We start from the raw sequence: 20,098 nt of genomic DNA, 5'->3' as shown, positions 1-20,098 counted from the left end.
CCGATCAAAAGTTTGTCTGGTATGAAAGTAGTTAGAAATCAATCAAATACTATGTGTAACCATGTAAAACCAGGTTTTGTAAGATGATAGTAAGATGAGAACAGTACACAAACTGAATATTAACACGTAACACTCGCACTGATTGAGATGCATTGGTTATTTTGTATTAACTTGTTAATTATATGAAATAAAAAGGTTTATTTCAACAATGGACAGTTCCATCAAAAGGTTTAATTAACGTTTCTCTGGAACACCCAACATAAAGCACTCCTCTGTCCATTTGTTTCTTTTCCATTATGTTTATTTAACTGGATTGTTAGCGAACAGGTCATTATCAGCGAACAGGTACAGGCCGGCAATAATTACTATGGAACCTACTGTGAAAAATAAAGTATAACTATGGCTAAAGGTTGAGATTGTATTGCCGATGGCAAAACAATAATTCAAATTAAAAAAACAGTATCATATCAATCTTTTAACAATGATGAGTAAAATTTGCATTTTAATCAATAATTTTCCCAACAAACCTTATGTTCTCCCCCAATACTATACATTGTTCGCAGAAATTGCATCGAAATAAAACTGCAACAGCAAAACCAATCGTGATGCTTTTTGGACTTATTGTTTGAACTGTTAGATAGACTTTAAAAATTGATAATCGTACACTATTCAATCGGTGAGCGATCCCTCTGACCGCGTTAGTTAATTTGACTTGGCTAAGAAAGCAATTTGTTTCTCTATCGAATCGGTTGTCCAATTGTTTAGACGCTGTACAGTTGCATTTAAACTGAGAGAATTGAAACCTAAAATGATTTCCCACGACTGGTTAAGTAAATACAGGCAAAGCGCTTTTAGTATGCAAGTTTTGTTTGCTTTTGCCTTGTCTACTGAAGTATTGTGCTTTAAAATCGTTTTTATTGTTCACTTTTGAAATAAATACCGCAGCGAATACGTTCGTTTTGCATGGTTTGTGTTGTGGTGATGTTGCACGCATATTCATGCGGACTATTGTAAACTAAAAAGAAGATCTCAAAAAACCTCAAACAAAACACAAACCATTCTCCTTTTAGGTACTGTGGTTGGACATTTGATTGCGTTTTGACGTTCGTTTTTATCGTATCGTTTGTTTTTTTTTTGTTTCCTCTTAACGTTTTGTTTCGTATTTCACGTTCAATTTTAACATCACATACTTACACGTTCACTGGAGCCGCCGTACATTGGATAACACTCCTGTGTGTAAGTGATGTTTAGTTTCCTCGCTTGCTGTTCACCCCCTGTATGATAGTCGTTGAAGCGCTTCAACCGCAAAACCCAACAGCTGCCAGCTATGTTACATGCTAACCTTGCGTTAAATTGATAAAGTTTTGCTTTACTGACTCATATCAAACCATCGTGCTGTATGGGTGGATACCGGGGAGTGCCTGTGTACACACATCCGTCCGTAATCCTCGAATCTGCTCCTTCTGCATCATCATTACAATCATTGTGCCGTTTGAAGTGGGAACAGCTTTTGGGAAATTGTTTTTTCTGTTTTTCGTACTACCTGTGCGTGAAAATAGCTTCAATAATCATGGCCAATTTTATCCTTTCTCCTACGTTCATTTGTTTGTTCAAAGCCATGACCGACGTTTCATTATACTTTAATTTGGTACTTGTAACCATTTAACCCGCAACCTTACCTTTTTGCTTCCTTTGAGATACTATACTATACTTTATATTATTTAAGTTACAATTTTCGTTCGGACATATTTTCGCAAAAGCTCTCCTGTTTCGCACTCTACCAATAATGACGAAACTCTTCATATCTAGCTGAACGTATTGAATGAAGTTTTATCACTCCGTCCACACGCACGCGCTGCTTTTTACCTCGAACGCTGTAATCAGTAGCTTCGTGTACAGCAGTGTAATTTACGTACAGCGCTAACCTAACATTGACATTCGGCTCGGATACTGTAGATACTTTTGTACACACTCGTTTGCCACATCAGGTTTTTTTGTCTGCTATGCTTTCCATTTGAAAAGCGTAACAAAAACTCTTATTATTACTTTTACCGAACGCACTACCCACTGTCGCACTGATGAATCTACCCCGTTGATTTTAGTGTGGCTTTTGCTTTCAATCGGAGGCTTAAAGAGTGGTGTTCCGTGAAAAGAAGTGCAGTGAAATGGTTTGCTGATTAGAGTTTGCTATAAAAGGAAGTACCACGCAGCAGCTGCAAAGGATAGCAAAACAAACGACAAAACGACAGGAAAGCACATGGTTGTTTGGAGTTTTCTTTTTTGTGTCGTGCAGAATAAATGAGGGATTTTACGTACATTCCGTTTTTGTTCATCGAAGGACACATATTCATGCCACTGTTTGGTTTGCTGATGGATGGGAAAGTTCACGCTGATACAAGTACAGAAATACAAGCACGGGCCCACGTTTTGCAAGCTGCTTTCGGTATAATTTTCCATTCTCGGGACGCACATGGTGATGTGTTGATATGAGCATTTGAGTACAGTAAGGAGCGATTTATGACGTTCGCGTACCACCGAACCAGGCGTGCTCCACCATCCTTCGCGTCTTTCTTTCGATGCGACCGTTACCCAATGTGCGCCCGAATGGTGAGAAGGAACTTTTGTAGCAAACTGTCACCGAAGTTCCCAAAATTCCTCACTCTCCAAAACCAATGTATGTGGATGATGATGATGATCATGATGACGATGGCGATGTTGATGAAAATAGCTTTGTGACAGCCTTTGGATAGCTAGCAGCACAATACGCGAATCGGGGCGCGTTTTAGAGTCCTAAAAGTGGTGCCGGCCATTAACTTTTCACAAATGAGGAATGCAGAGAGCATCAGCATACAATCTGGTACCCCTTTTTGGTTGGCGTTGTTTGCGACACAATTCTCCGTTCGTATAGCGAGACTGTGCAGAGCAGTTTATCACGGAACAACGCGCCAACACATGTACCGGAATGGTGTTGTGATCCGCTAGTACGCTCACGTTTGATTGATGTCACGTACTTAACTCAAACAGTGACCCGAAACAAATCCGAATCGATGTTTGGCAGTCATCACGTGCAAGCAAAACATGGCGTAAGCAGCGCAGGTGCTCCTACAAGAGTGCCAGACGCGAACGAAACATGGGAAATCACGGTATCCTTTACTTTTGCTTCTCTGTTTGTTATTTTCATACCTATACACAAACCATTCCTGCACTTGATCTTCGCAGAACACCGGTGGGGCTCATTTGTCCAGCCTCAGTCGTTTGAAAGCAAAGCCACACAGCAAGCAACGAATCACTAGTGCTAGTTACGCTATACATGTACAGCTTAATTGTACCACACAATTCGTCGGATGTATGACGCTCTGTTCAGTTACTCACGTTTGAGACTTATCTAGGGATTATGTTTTACTGAAATGGTAAATTTGAAACCAACTATCAATTGTTTTCCTGACACCACGTCATTTCATCTATTATTCTGCGAGAAACAAGTCCGTACAGTATTTTTTCACATTAGGTTTTGGTTTTGTTCCCTAGTACACGAACCAACCATTACCATTCAGTATTGTTTGTCAAGCATTAGTTGCAATTATTTACACATAGAAATGTTCTATTTTACTTCGTTTCTGCATGTTAGTCGAATGAATCGTAATTACTACTCATTAGTGGCGCTTCTAAATGGATAACACCACCCACAACAGCCGTAGCTCGATTTTGTTCTCATCGTTCGCCCACCCCAATGGATCCTGTATCAGGACTGAATATGTTCAGTTCGTTGCTTAACGTTTAATAACAATAGGAAACATCTCGAATAAAGTGACTGATTTGTTTTATCTCTAACCATAAACTGCTTTCGAGCTAATGTAAATCGTTGTGCTAGTCTGCCACAGTCGAACGGAACCCTGTCATTTACACGCTGTTGATGTGATCGTTGCTGGCAGAAGATATTTTTTCGCTTAAAAAAATAGTTGTAAATTGTTTATTTGGAATCTTTTATACGTTTTTACCTTGACGTAACAAACTTGTAAAGCACAGTACAGTAACGATGAAGCGCAAGCTCATATAACGTAGATAAAATTTAATAAAGTAGGACATTGGGCTGGACCTGCAAATTGTGTCCATTATGATAAACGCTTCATACGGTACCAAACGATCTGGTAATTACTACCGCTTATAATGAAAATGATGAAGAGAGTGATTATGGTAACGATTGGTTGGTTCGGTTTGCATCACTGTTAAGCCATCGGTGTGAACCTGTAATTAAGATAGGAAAAATAAAAGCAAGATTAATTATTATTCAGCATTTATTGTACGAATGCACATGTTCAATGTATTATCTCTCCTTTCGTTCTGAGTAAACATTGGCAAATACTTTATTTTAATTTCCGTGGAATGTCAAAATTGACACTTTCAATAACCAATTTATATTGCCTTTGTTTAAGTGTTTTACTTTAACTTTATGATTACCTTAGTTATTTCTACCAATCGCTTTATATCCTTAAACATAAAAACTCATTTTTCATGCAAATTATGTCCGTACAACCAACCTCCATTACGTTGTGCTACTGTCGTAACATTTTGATGGTTATTACACCTAGACGGCTTGATTTTACGCGAAAAATATATAATATTATGCAGATGAACTTGATTAATTTAAAAAAAAATTTCCTTACATCGTCATGAATTCTTAACATTGCTTGAATGAATCCAGCGCATAATAATTTTTTATGCAATATGCATCCAACATTCTACCAATTCTACCAAACGTATCAAGTTCACTCAAAACAATTTTGAACGGTTGTGATTGTTCTAATTGTAAAGATACTGTACTGATTTAAACTTTATTTTCTGTGCCTTTTTGTTTGTTACTTTTTCCTCGGGGGATGAATCTTGTTGGCATAGAATTAGTTAAAGTAAAGTTGTATTATCGGTTGAGTTCTTCGGATGCAAGTAGATTCAAGGGCATGAGTTTGCAGGCAATCGAAAAGAAAGTAATAACTATTACCATCCGGTTGTTGATTTATATTTAGCTTTCACTATTGTTGAACAAGTATCATCATCTTAGGAACGATTCATTTGAGGACAAGTTTCAGTTGATTTATTAAGACTTTTATAGATTTTAGATACGAGTTACTTTTATTAAACTCTCGTTCTACCTGGCCTGTTGCATTTACTTTCTTTTGCTTCACAGGTGTTATTGCATAGAATGATTGACATTTTTATAACTTCACAAAACCTCTTCCCTAGCACGGAAGATAGTTTTCCACACACATGCCAGTAATGGACGAATGCAGTACTTCGATGGTTATACTTTCTAAACCAATGAACTTTCAAGTTTCGCAGTGATCTATTACAAAATACTTAGAGAAAAGCGCTGCTTTATAAAACGCTGTCGGAACTGGCAATACATCAAACAAATGGTTGAAAGCAAAAATATATAGAAAGATCTCTTTTTTATTCTACCATTTAATCAACGACGTTATCGTTGCTGCACGGAGCGTGCAATTCATTTGTTCACAAAATAAGAACCTTACGCAGTGTAACGTAATGGAAGATGGAAGGAATATCCTATCCATCGAGCACGAATGCATATATACTTAGCCCGCAGTAGCAAATGCGTAACCAGATCATGGACCGAAATTGGACTGTGGTTCGTTTCTGGCCGGCAACTCCAGTTCATAAACTTCGATAAAGGAACACACAATTTCACTTACATGTCATGTAGCCAGTAATCTTGCTCTCATCTCGAAACGGTTATCCATCCATATTAATCTAAGCCGGAAATGGAACTCACCAGTCGACCAGCTGAACGTCAGCAGAGTCCCGAGCCCCGAAACCAAACCGAAGGAAGAACAGGGTCAATCATTACGGGAAGGGAAAAAGGCATCCAGTCTTCTTTTTATCACTCGTACGCTTTTTTCACTTAACCGTTCCGTACGTCCGCCACTCTAGGCATTCCGACGACCTACCCTTCATCCCGCAGGCTACATCCTGGTAGCGTGCGTTCTGATACAGCCAACGGCAACCTGAGCAACGGTATATCGCTACTCAAAGTTCCGGAACTGAAACATGCCCAGCTTCTACCTACTCCTTGCGTCGGTTTGTCCAATTTTATTTTGCTATAAACTTTTATCCACTTCCGCTTGGTCACAAATTTTTCGTTTTAGTTTTTCATGTTTATGAGAGTCAACGCTCTGATACTCCCGTCACAGAGGGCAGGCAGTAAAACTCCTAACGAAACTGTCGAAAATAAGAACCAGAAGGCACACATCATTGGAAAATAATTTCCATTTTAAAGAATTCCATTTTTACGCAATTTCTTTGAAGTTTTTTGGTGTTCTTGATAAAAAGCGAAGTAGGAAGTGGGATGATTTTGCTCTACTCGGCTTTACAAATCACCGGAAACACTCTTTTAACTATGGTTGAGTGATAGTTGAAAGTTCGCAGCATTTCTCAAGTCTACGCTTCTGCTTGTGAAAGCGTGAAATTGCTCTTGCCGTAATAGATAAAATGCTAGCCTTGAATGAAACCAGTCGTGCGTTTGTGTAAGTAAAACTTTATCCTGCCATCAAGTACCCTGGTTCACAGCAGTACTAGGCTAAAAATCCAATTTAATTTCTAGAGGTTGATTTCTGGCGTGCGGTGTATCACAGAGCAGCACAGAGCATTGTGGCAACGTATCAGAGTATTGTGGCAAGCTCAACCATTACACAAGTGTATAAACGAGGGTCCATAAGTCCCTTAATAAGTGGCATAAGTGTTATGCCTTAATTTTACAGCTACTTTTATTTAAAATAACTATGAAAAGATATGAGCAAAGTTAAATGTTTGCATTGACTTTCTCTTCTTATTTCTACTAGAAATTTTGCAAGCAATTTAAAAAAAACCTTCAACATACCTAATGACAATTTCTTATAAAATCGTAGTATGTTCCACACACCTTATCGTAAATATCCCAACTACACTATGAAACCGCACCCAACAGTCTATTCGAAATAAAACGTACAGTCAGAGTCAGGGAGCTCTGCAATCGATATCGAACTCACGAAACAACAGACACCACCTGAAGATTTATGTGGATTGAGGAAGCCATTTTTCGTCAACAATATAAATGCATAACAGGCATGCAGTGCAGTTTCATTTCACAAACATTCAATAACCTTCTCCCATGAAACAATAGAAGTCAAAACAAATATGGTTGTTTCGTGTCGATGGAATGAACAATAAAAAATATGCTAAATGTTTTCGCTTTTCAACTGCTCACAGATGCAGAGAGCTAAAAATCCTTTTAGAGACCAACATTTTAATTGGATAATTTTGCCTCCACATGCATTTTGTCCTTAACCCGTCTGCTGATTGTTTGGGTATAATCTTGCAGAATGACCCTTTCTTAACAAAGCTCTTTCTTAAACGAATCTTTGGAGACACCCCTGGACAATTTCCTTGCAAACAGTATTTTGCTTTTTTTCTGCTTTCTTCTCTAAAGTGCACTAAACCACCGGCCATCTACTGCCGACGGGGATGAGCCGGAGATAAGCAAATAAGAAAAAAAGATTTTCATCTTTACCCTGTTTCTCCATTGTCCGCTTTCTATTTGTTTTAAGTAGCTTTGCTAGCTCCCGCTCAACGTTCATTTTGTTCCAGGAACTAAATGTTCCCACCGCCCGCCAGCTCCTGTGGACCAGCTGATGACCGGAAATGAGAAAATGCTTTTGATTAAAGGACGGTCCAGCCTGTGCACCAGTTCAATTAAGTTTCACAAAGCGCTGTGACAGTGGAAAGTGCTGTGTCATTTGTCTTGTGTCACTAAATGCATTGTGAATTAAGCTGTTGCATTCAAGCGTGATGCCCGCGGGTAGCTTACCAGCTTGACTTGATACATTGTACTAAATTTGTCTTGCTTATCCAAAGGGCTTTATCGTTTGCTTCATTTAGCATAATTTGATAAATCATTTCATAGTTCAGAATAAAAGTTGTCACACAGTGGTGCTTGCGCTTGTGCTTGTGCTTCGATCGTGCTCCGTTTGTTTGTCTGTTTACGATTGCTTCTACGTTGTGCTCAGCCAAAGTATTTTGCACTTCAGTTGGTGAATGGACCGTAGTGCTCTACGACCATTGGCAGCATCTCATAACAATCGGTGTCCTGTGTATTTTGTTTTTGCATCCGTTCAAAAATTCGCCACTGCTTGCGATTTTTGTTGCTGCTTATCGTCGGATCGAGTGAGCCTGTATTAGTGTGTTACCAACTATGTCGGAAGTGTGTCCATCCTGCTCTGCTCCTGTAAACGATATCGATGCATATAAGTGTGATGGTTACTGTAAGTCTTCATACCATCTTACGTGCCTGGATATTAGTGAAGCTGCAGTACTGGAGTTGAAGCGGGTTGATTCCCATTCGCTCTGGTTGTGTCCTAGTTGCATGGATGCTCGCCGCCGTGGGAAAGGTGCCTTCTTGGAAGAGTTGTCAATTACACTCATAGACCTAAAATCGGAACTGCTAAGTGAATTTGACTTTCGTGTTTCTGCCGCTTTGGATACCATTCGCAAGGATGTATTATCCATGTTCGATACTCACACATCTATGAAAACGCAAAACACGTATGCAACCAACACTACTCTGAATATTCCGAGCACTGAAAATATCACCACTACCACCACACCACTAAGCTCGCGCCCAGGCGATGTCGACTGGGCCTCCCGTAACGCACCCCAACGCAACGCGCCTAAACGTAGGCTTGTAGACTTCACGCCACCTGATGCGAACCCTGCTGCTGTTTTAAACACTGGTATAGCCCCCGTTACACCTTCGTCTCGTGTTGTGTTGACCGTTCCATGGAACGTCCCAAACGGTCCCAGATTCTGGCTATACATTACGCGTATTGCCCCATCGGTTACTGACGAGGAAATGCGTGAAATGGTAACTACTCAACTGGACACTGACGACGTCATCATCTATAAGCTGTTACCAAACGGCAGAGAGGCAAGCACATTGACTTTCATCTCATTTAAAGTCGGGATGTCGCTTGACCTTAAGGGCAAGGCTCTGTCCGCATCTACATGGCACAAAGGAATCATCTACCGTGAATTCATCGACCAACGCAACACTACAGCCCCAAATTTTTGGCGACCAGCACCTCGAGACCCACCTTCAACGATCCAGGAGCCTGCACCTCTCCAACCTTTGAACACAACAATACACCATCCGTTGACACAAACAATAGCACCATCCACAATAGCACAATCACACAATACGCAAACAATAGCACCAGAACAAATGTAAACACCAGAGCAGCACCACAGCTGCAGCACACCAATTTAAACACCACAGCAGATTCAGCTTCCCATTCAACAACCAAAACCGATCTGTTTTTCTATTATCAAAACGTCCGAGGTTTACGCACAAAATTAAACGATCTCCGGCTCACCGTATCTAACTCTGATTTCGATGTATGGGTGCTCACCGAGACATGGTTAGACGACTCAATACCATCATCGCTCATCACCGACGACTCCTATCAGATTTTTCGCTGTGATCGTAACCCAGAGAATAGTTCTCACTCTCGCGGAGGAGGCGTTTTAATAGCATGTTCGGCTAATCTATCGTGTTCGGTACTCACTCACACCAACGCTTCGCTCGAATCGCTTTGGGTATGCATCAGACTCAGCCACCGTTCACTGTATGTCGGTGTTATATACATTCCTCCGGACCGAAGCTCATCATCAACAGTATTCGACGCTATGCATGACGATATTAGCGCGATTTGCGAAAGAATGCGCGCTACCGACTTACTAATATTATTCGGTGATTTCAACACGCCGTCACTCGCTTGGGAATTCCCCCACCCTTCATCGAGACACCTATATCCTTGCCGTTCATCGTCGAGTAATGTCGCTCTCATAGACGGTATGGTGTTCAATGGGCTTCATCAACTATCCGATGTAAAAAACGGATTGGGTCGTCAACTTGATTTAGTTTTCGCCAATGCTGCAACTACCGATATTGTTTCCTGCATAAGCCCTTCCGTTGCACCTTTACTCCCATTGGATCGACACCACCCGGCACTTGAATTATCAGTTCCTGTCTCTTCAAGTTCAACCATCACGCCGCCGCAACACCATTCCCATCGAACCACACCGGCATGCAGATTCAATTTTAAAAGAATGAACCACGCCCACTTCATCGAGACATTATCAAATGTCGACTGGTCTTTCATCGAAGATGCGGGCAGCATGGACGATGCAGTTACTGTCTTCAATACTGTTATTACTTCCACATTCCCTATATGTTGTCCTCGTCTCAAACCCCCACCTTACCCCCTGTGGTCGAATAGGACGCTCAGATTGCTGAGAGCCGAGGCACGTCGTTCCCGCCGAATTTTTCTCAATAACCGCAATAATTACACCTTACGTATCCATAATTACGCTACAAATGCATACCGCTCCTACAATCGATGGTGTTACTCATCATTTGTAGCACGGCTGCAAGTCCAATTTAGATCGAACCCGCGGTCTTTCTGGCGTTTCTGTAAATCGCGTCAGAAACAGAATGGCATCCCTTCCAACCTATCCCTTAATAATGAGTCCGCTTCTTCTCCCGAAGACTCGAGTAAACTTTTTGCCAAACATTTTTCTAGTGTTTTCGTTGACCCCAGCAGCAGTCCAGTTAATGTTTCTGATTGTCTTGTTCATACACCGTCGAATGTGATTTCGTGTAATAATGTCTCAATTCATGTTGATTCTGTGTTGGTTGCCCTATCCAAACTCAAACTATCTTTTTCCCCCGGTCCTGATGGGATACTTTTTTTTCGTCACTTGTCACTCAAAGCGGCTGGTTGTGCTCTCTCACTCTCCTATTTCCAAGTTGATTTTTTACCGCGATTTTCTTGTTGATTAAGGCTTGAATTGTTTTAGTTCGGTTCATTTGCACTCGCGCGTTCACGTATCACAAAATTTGTGAGACACCTATGAATTGTACGGTTCAACATATAAACATTGCAATCCGCCTGCGGTTGTTGTGACCACTCACTGTTCAGTCGAACTTTGCGCTATTTTGCGATGGCGTCTGTGATCTGTAAGAAATGTGAAGGTGCTATTAGCAACGATCCAATTCCGTGCTTCGGTATTTGTGAACACTATTACCACGATAAGTGCATTGGACTTTCAACCCCGCTCCTGCGTGATTTTAAAAAGTCACAAAATTTATTCTGGGCTTGCGCGGATTGTGCTCAGCGTTTGCGGGCCGTTGACACTTAACGCTTCTCGCACGGCCTTTCTCGTGACGCTGCCTACCTGTTGGAATCGTTGCAGTCCGATTTCCGCGATTCCTCACGTTCTGTGCAGGCGGCATCAGCTGGCTTGCGACTTGAACTTTCCTCTTCACTGGATTGTTTTAGAAACGAGATAGCTTTGATGAAACAGGAATCAGCATCGTCAATTAGTTCCGTGAAAGATTTCATCGACTCACTTACTGCTTCTCACTCAATGGAACGCAACTACTCACAGGCTCCACTACTCACAACGCTTGATGAAGTTAAGCATGGCATCAAGGAGCTTGATCTCATGCACCGTGAGCTTCTCACTTCCTTCAACTCACTAATGAACAAGCTCAACTCTCATCTTGCCACGCATACCACTACATCGAGTGCTCACCACCCCCTGTGCAAAGCGACGGAAGAAATCATTCCCTTTCGCGCATTTTCTCAGGCCTTCTTTTTCCCTCCTACGGCAAATTTGTCGAGCAGCGTTTTGAGCTACCCGTCCCTGGCTCCGCTTCCTACCCCTCGCCAGAGCGCGCTGCTGAAGGTTTGGATGTATTGGTGCGTCAGACGGCCAATCGCTGTCAGCCGTCGTCCGTGCTTTTTCCCTCCATAGCGCTATCTCTTTCACGCGTGTGGTAAATGCTCGCGAGCTGTTGTGGCGCTCAAAAAAACCGTTAACAAACATTGCGGCGATGAAGTTGCATTTTCACAAATCAAACCAAAAAAGCGCAATGAGTTCAATCGCTGCAATGTACAAATGACTAAGGAATCGCTAGTTCACGTTGGAGGGTTTGCTGTGCAACGCGCAGAACCCTAATTCCAAGTAGCGCACGCAAGACAGGTGGCCATGGCCGGGCATAGGAAAGCTTAAAGCAAATTACATAAAGCTTAAGTTTATGTGACACTATGATTTTCCTTTTATATGTTGTAGATTGCACAGATATGCTGAGTCGTATGTGCATGGGTGTGAGTGTGCGTGTGTGTGCACAACTGTCGCCGAATGTGTTTTCTTCCGGAATGTTATGATCCATCGGTCAAAGAAAGGAAGGTGTTCATGACGGTGTTTTTTTTATTGTGGAGCTGCATCCTTCCCCCTGCCTGCAGCGTATGCATCGGGCAGGAGGCAGTATGCAAGTTGCCCGCTGGATAGGAGCGGGCCCGCGGCACCGCCATCATTCCGCACATCTTAAAAGCATGCCCGTCGTGGGTTCTAACCGCGTATGAACCGTCCGCCGTAGCAAGGGGTGACTATCCGGCTACGTGGTACTCAAGTCCTGAAAAGGCCGGCATGATCGCGTAGGCCATTACGCCAATAATAATAATAAGAAGAAGAGGAATAACATAGCGTAACAGCCCACACCCGGAGAAGAGATTGGATTATCTTTGTTGCTGCCGTGTTACCGCTGTGACGCGACAAATGCACGGAATGCAATCGACCAAAACATGAACCTACCGATCCGAACCCATTCCAAGGCAGTGCCGGTCGCACGGAGTCATGATACCGACTCGAAACCAACAAGCCACCAGATTCTGGACGGACAGGTGCAGCACCATATGCGCACCGTAATAAACAAATCCAGAATCCTCTTTTGTATGGATTCAATTCAAAATGTTGTTTCCACTTGCATCCGCTAGCTGAATTGGAAAGAAATGTGCTACATATCACACGCACGTTTGCTTCGATCGTTTGTCTTTTAAATACCCCCAACAGCAGAACCGGTCGCAAAGATGGTGGTGCCAATTAAATGGTTGTATTGTCTCCTAGGTAGCGGTAATCGATCGGGCGGTGTGCAGTGCGTTTTCTAAGAATGCATGGAGTGTGTAGACGCAGCCGGTGACAATGTACGCATTAGAATCAAACACTTTTGGAGTTCCCGCACGCACACACACACACACACGCGCACGCACGAACGCATACACGCATGCACGAATGCACGAATGCACGTACGCGCGCACGCGAGCACGCACCCACGAAAGCGCGCAGGCGAGCACACACCCCCCATCAACCCCCACCTCCCCTTCCGCATGATCGATTACGGCTACCTTATCGCAAGAAAGGCTTGTTCCTCACTCAAAGCACCGGGAGGGGAGGGGGACCGCCGCATGATAGAGTGGACGATCACTTTCCCCGCGCTGTGTGTGTGTCCGTGTGTGTGTGTCGTGGCCAGAAAACTCGAGACAAATTCCGGCACATTGAAATAATATTTTTTATTGCCACTATACACCGTGCTACATGATGCTTAGAAGGTCGTTGAAGCATCAAACCTGTTCAAATTAAAAAAATATTAGATTAGTGTTAGACGTTCTCGTACGCTTGTTTTAAATAGGCTTCTTCACCCTCAATTGGCAGGGGCATCGTATGGTCTCATCAGCAGCGGCACGAAATAAAATAAACCATCAATACACCGATAACACTTTAAATCCCAAAATGAACCAGCTTCTCCCGTATCGTCAAGGTCACACACAATAAATAAATGCTATACCCACCAAATACAATACACAACCGCAATGTACATATACACCAACGCATACACCCAATCAGCTGGCGGCGAAAGGCACGGGCTGAAGCGCAAGTAAGGCAAGGCAGGGGGGGGAAGGGAGTAAGAGGAAGAAGAGGAAGGAATGGGCGCCAATATTTTTTGAATTTTGAATCGGCCGTTTTTTTTTGCTCCGCCGACTGAAATAGTTCATCCATTCCTTCAGCAGATGGCGCTCGTTCCGCACCTAAAAACTGCAAGAAATACGCCGGCTATCGTAGTTTTGGCTGAAGTCCAGCGCTGTTTTTTGCGTATTTTTTGACACAAAACGACGCAAAAAACTACGCAGAAAACTGCTCGAATCTGCGCAGCGGGCATTCTGCGATTCCTGCTACGCACTCAACGACCACGATTCCAGTTGCGGCCTCTAAGCTCACCCATCAAGCTGTTGGTGAGAATCCTTCTAAACGTCGATTGTTGGATCGCTCTCCCGACCCATCGCCTACCAATACCGTTACACGCGCTATGCTTTCATCGGGTACAGGGTTGTCCTGCAATAATATTACGACCGTTCCTGAACGCCCACCCCGTACTTGGGTCTTTATCTCCCGTATTGCTCCTGATACTCCGATTGAAGCGATCCGTGAAATGGCCTGTTCTAACATAGGGACAGACGACATCTTGGTATATAGCCTTGTACGGCGCGACCGGGATCTTTCTACGCTCTCCTACGTATCTTTTAAAATTGGTGTACCGGATTCGCACCGGGCTATTGCTTTGGCTGCTTCAACCTGGCCTCGCGGGATCTCTTTTAAGGAGTTCATCGACCTTAATCCCCGCTCCGTCAATGTTTGGCGACCCACTACTGCAGCATCCCTTGCACCTTCTGCGCCTATTACTCGTGAATCGGATCATCCTTCATCGCCATCTTCTATCAACCACACGACACAACTGCGAAACGCTGATTTCACTATTTCGCCAGATCATGGCCCTATGAGCTTGCCTTATACGCAGTACTTTCAGCAAGCGTAAACCGGCTGATCCGGCTGAAGATTCTCATGAACTACCGACTTTACCCGAATTGATGGAAGCTAACCCTGCATCTAATACACATAATCCGTCCGACTCTCTTTCGCCGTTAATAACTTGCAGCGAGAGCACTCCCGGCGCATCTCGCTCTCTCATCCCTTCGATCGATCTACTAAACATCTACTATCAAAACGTATGAGGATTGCGCACAAAACTAGACGAGTTACGCCTCTCTGTCTATCTGAACTTGATATGGATGTGTTGGTGTTAACTGAAACATGGCTCGATGGCTTAATTTCGTCCTCTCTTATCTCGGAGGATGCGTATGTCATCTATCGCTGCGACCGAAATTCTCTCAGCAGTAACCGTTGCCGTGGTGGTGGTGTACTCATTGCCTGCTCTTCCGTGCTGAACACGTCAACTTTATCACTGCCGTTCGACACGCTGGAGTCTGTTTGGACAATTGTTAAGCTTCAAAACCTTGCAATCTATATCGGCGCCGTTTACATTCCACCCGATCTGCGTTCTTCCGAAGAAGTCCTTGACGATTTGCATGAGAGTGTTAGTTTCGTTGCTGGCAAACTTAAATCAAATGATCTTATGATGTTACTTGGTGATTTTAATTCACCATCACTCTCCTGGCAACCGTTTGCATCGTGGGTTAATCACTTCATTCCTACTGGTGTATCTCGTGAAAATGTTTCTCTGCTTGATGGAATGTCGGTAAACGGTTTGCTGCAATTATCTGGCATAAAAAATATACGCGAAAGTCAATTGGACAGAAGGTCAATGCTGCCAATGCTATGCTTTCTTGGAGCGCTGCTCCCCCGTCATAGCTTCACCTGTTCCACTCGTCGCGCTAGACAATCATCATCCTGCTCATGAGACAAGTGTGCTCCTTACGCACTCTCGCCCTGCATCCTCTCAACGAATACCTACGGCTCGTATGTTCAATTTTAGGAAACTGGACTACCAAAAGCTTCATCATATTTTAGCCGGTAGCGATTGGTCCTTTACTGATGCTGACTGTGACATAAATCAAGCTGTAGCAGCGTTTACTAATGTAATCACTTCCGCCTTCCCTTCCTGCTGTCCTCTCCTATCCTGTCTACCGATCCCGTCTTCGCTCCTTTTCCGTACCATAAACTCCTTCCTACTCCTTCGTGAATAATTGTATACTATAGTCAGTAAGCACTATTGCTGTAACCCAACGTGGCCGAGCAATTAATAAAATAAAAATAAATAAATAAATAAATAAATAAATAAATACCATCAGCATTATTAAAGAAATGTTCTACATTTTTCGCTCCTCTACTTTGCCGATTATACAATAGATCAATACAGGATGGCTATTTTCCGTCACTGTGGAAAAAAGCCTGGCTCATTCCAATCCACAAAAAGGGCGACCGTTTTTCATGTGCTAACTATAGGGGTGTGTCCATATTGTGTTCGTCTTGCAAAGTGTTTGAGTCAATTGTTCATTCGTCTATTCGTTCGTGTGTTACAAGTGTAATTTCAGAATATCAACACGGATTCATGCCAAAACGTTCAACCTCTACTAACCTAATGTGCCTTGTATCCTCGATCTTTAACAACATGGAGCGTGGCTCTCAAGTGGATACTATATATACCGACTTTAAAGCAGCTTTTGACTCTATATCGCTAGCTTGTTTACTTTCTAAGCTCGAGAAACTCGGAATTGGTGATCCCCTTCTATCCTGGCTTAAATCTTACCTTTACGGTAGATCTTATAAGGTCGGAGTCGAAAATAGTTTTTCCGAGCCTTTTATTGCCTCTTCTGGGGTACCCCAAGGCAGCGTACTTAGTCCCCTACTTTTCATACTGTTTATCAACGATTGTGTTAATGTTCTTCCTCCTGATGGTTGTTTGCTTTACGCTGACGACATCAAAATTTTCCTACCAGTGACCTCGTTAACTGATTGTGCGCGTCTACAGGATTACATAGATTGTTTTAATGTTTGGTGTAACTCTAACGGTCTTAGTCTGTCTCCGGATAAATGTTGTGTGATTTCATATGGCCGCTCGTCCAATAAGATCGAGCACGATTACGTTCTTTGTGACACTGTACTTAACAGAGTTACTGTCACAAGGGACCTTGGAGTGTGGATCGACGAGAAACTCTCGTTCCAAGAACACATCGAAATCACCCTTAATAAGGCCAATAAAATGCTCGGTCTCATTATTCGTATGTCCTCTGAGATCACTGATCCTATGTGTTTAAAGTCCCTGTACTGCTGTTGGGTCCGCCCGATACTTGAAAATGCGTCGGTAGTTTGGTGGCCTGCCGGCCTAACACTGGTCGATAGGATCGAACGATTCCAGCGGAAATTCACTCGTGTCGCTATCCGTCGTTTTCTTGGACGATCGGATCGAATTCCTTCGTATCCTATGCGATGCCGTTTGCTCGGGCTAGAGACATTAAGAACGCGCATTTATCACATCCAGTCATATTTCATTGCCTGCCTCCTTTCCAATGACTTGGATGTTCCCGCCCTCCTATCCTCGATTCCTATCTATGCCCCCTCACGTCGTCTTCGTGACCGACCCCCGCTCCTTATTCCTTCCCGCCAAACTCGTCATGGCCAGAATGACCCTTTCTTGCGCGCTCTTTCTGCCTTCAACGATTCATATCTCCTATTCGACTTCAACGTCCCAGTTTCCCAATTCCGCTCCCGTCTTCGTGAATCCTCATCCCTTATGTTTCCCTAGATTATAAGAACACATTTGTAAAACCCTAGAGGCCAACAAATTTAAATAAATAAATAATAATAATAAATAATAATAATAATAATAAAATAAATAATTAAGAAAAAACCTTTCATGTAATATCTTCAGAAGCTCACTCTTAGCTATAGAACACAAAGATAAGCGACAGTAAGCAATCCTTAAACCCCCATTAAACATTAACTATAAATTTGTTGTATTTACTAAGCCTGTACTTAATCTTACACAATCTCAAGCAATCCCTATTTCCCACAAGAAAGGACCTTCCGTGCTTACAACGATTGGTCATGAGGATTTTATTTAATTTTGCGTTTACTTGCTTTCTGTCTCATGCAACCCGGCTCGAGCAAACCAGCGTAGACATTTCTAATCGTTACAAACCCCACCTCAAATTCCATCACCCATGGGAATGGCCCCAGAGCACGGCTTGAATTTCTTAGCAAGATTTGTTCAACTTAGCAAAATTTGTACGGTGTGGATCAGTGCGTTCCCAAGAGGGCGTTGTCATACGGAAGGTGGAATGAAAGAGCACAAACAGGTAACTTCAAGCCTTGGACATGGGTGTGGCTGCTACGAGTACCGTACAATAGATATCTGTCCTGGTATATCGTCCGTACTAGTTAGTAAGTGGGCGGACTACATTTCTTCAAACGTTCTTCATTTTAGACGAAACCAATTTTGACTGGTTAACCAAAATGAATACAATCACAAAGGTTTAGGTAAACTTTAGCCACATCCAAAGAATATAAAAAATCCTGGAAGGAAAACCTCAATACTATGCCAACAACAAGAGAGAAGAAAAAACTCTCTCATACTTAATTGCAAACCGTGGGCTGGAAACCGTGGGCCAAATCCGATTAATGGTTTTTCGAAGCGAGTTGATAATGAGCTTTCGTGTTTGGTTTGAAAAGTGGGTCCGTTTCTTCTTCCTGAGGGCCTATCCTAATTTTGATCCTAACCATAACTCACCCTCGCAGTCAATCTGTTTTGCTGCGTTGTTTTTTCCCCGGTCGATAGCGGTGGAAAGGCTAAAGTGGCTAAAATTTAACCGCTTTGTTGGATGATTTATTGGATTTCTTACAATTTACTTTGCGTGTAATTCATTAACGCTTTAACAGCTCTTCAAATATTGGAAGATTGAGCTAGTAGTAATTCTATTTCATCTTTCTATTAGGCTAATCAAACAGTTTTATGTAGCTCAGAATTTTGGAAGGAATCTTTGTTTTTGTTTGGTCGTATAGCTAATGATATGCACAAAATTCCTGCTATTAATAAGACGTTCCGTTTGATGTTTACGAACGCAGCATTAATTGAAGTCAAATCTCCTATTCAGGCCTAAAACGTTATTTAAAGCTCCTTTCTTTACACTGTTGATGCTGATATAATCCAACACTGTAGCAACAAACAAACATACCGTTTTTCCAGCCATAAGCCAAAACCCATAGAGGCTTACCGTTTCGTAGAAGCTTGTGCCGCTGTGCTGATGCTCCATCATGGCCAGGATAACAAGGAGACTCTGGGCTGCACTGTGCGAAAACAAAGAGTGTATTAAACGAAGGTGACGGACGTTTCCTCCATTGTTTCCGGTTATAAAATGTCTGGACAGCTGCCGGTTCGCGTCGTTTTCGTTGGCAGTGGCATATGTCGCTGGCTGCCCTGGCGGCGGCTCCCCGGTCCACAGTAAACAATCTGAAAATGGTACGAAAAAGACAGGAAATACACATGCACACAATGAAATGGTAGCAACATCTCTCATGAGAGCTACATAAACGAAAAGACGGCCGTCCGTCGAATGGTGGACGATCCCTTCCTGCACTCTTGAGAGGGCTCCCATCAGTCAACAACAATGGTAGGTGACGTAAAGGCGGTTATGCTCCCAGTGGATGGTACGTGATGGTTGTTTATTGCCGCATACTTTGCCGAAACAATAATCCATAATCTTGCGTGCCAGATCGTGCCCATGTGCCACCTGCCTCATAAATTGGTGAAAAGGTGAAAAGTTGTTGAGATTGTAATATTCACCAAATAGAATATTTATTAATTGATGTTAATTGAAGCGTATATTCGCTTACGAGACGTATTATGTCAGTGTTTCAGGTGATTACTCGATATGAATGTTAGATGCAACAATAAAGTAAATATTTCCTTTCAAGCTAGCATGGAAAAGGCTTACAGACATTGCCTCTTAAAACTTTTGGAACTCTTGGAAATTCAATATGCTCATTATACAAAAATATTTAAATCATGAATGGTTCAGCTAATGCCTTTTTAATTGCACATTCGTTTTGGTTTAAATGAACCGATTCATACGATGGTTTCAGTCAAGTTTTATGTAAAATTATACCTTCTTCTTCCATCTACCCATTACAATGCTGGTGCAATCATTTTCGAAGTATCAACAAGCTTGCATAAGGCTGTTGGTTAAAGCAATGTTGCACCATGATGCATCCGGCCCATTCCACAAAAATTGCCAACAAAAAAATAGGCTACAGTAAAACATTATTACATTCTCACGTCGATGGTGTTGTTCTGAGCATTTTCCCCCATCGACTGTTTGTGGACAGCTCTCTAGTGGCATTCTGCTGGGAAAAAAGAAGG

The 20,098-nt window shown here is 42.6% G+C and overlaps 1 protein-coding gene across 1 annotated transcript in view; it reads right to left on the bottom strand.

Annotated features, from left to right (window-relative positions):
- Positions 1–524: 524 nt before the first annotated feature.
- Positions 525–20,098, bottom strand: part of LOC120896611 (allatostatin-A receptor-like) — a 67,614-nt gene continuing 48,040 nt past the window's right edge. Inside the window, exons 5-6 of the mRNA XM_040300854.1 lie at positions 18,954–19,189; positions 525–4,245 (exon numbers count right to left, since the gene is read on the bottom strand). Of these exons, the coding sequence (XP_040156788.1) occupies positions 19,088–19,189 (102 nt within the window). The 3' untranslated portion in view covers positions 525–4,245; positions 18,954–19,087. The remainder of the gene's footprint in view (positions 4,246–18,953; positions 19,190–20,098) is intronic.

This window comes from Anopheles arabiensis, chromosome 2, assembly GCF_016920715.1.
Source record: "Anopheles arabiensis isolate DONGOLA chromosome 2, AaraD3, whole genome shotgun sequence".
NCBI classification, from domain to species: Eukaryota; Metazoa; Arthropoda; class Insecta; order Diptera; family Culicidae; genus Anopheles; species Anopheles arabiensis.
Note: the sequence above shows the minus strand (reverse complement) of the source record. Positions and strands in the feature narration are given on the sequence as shown.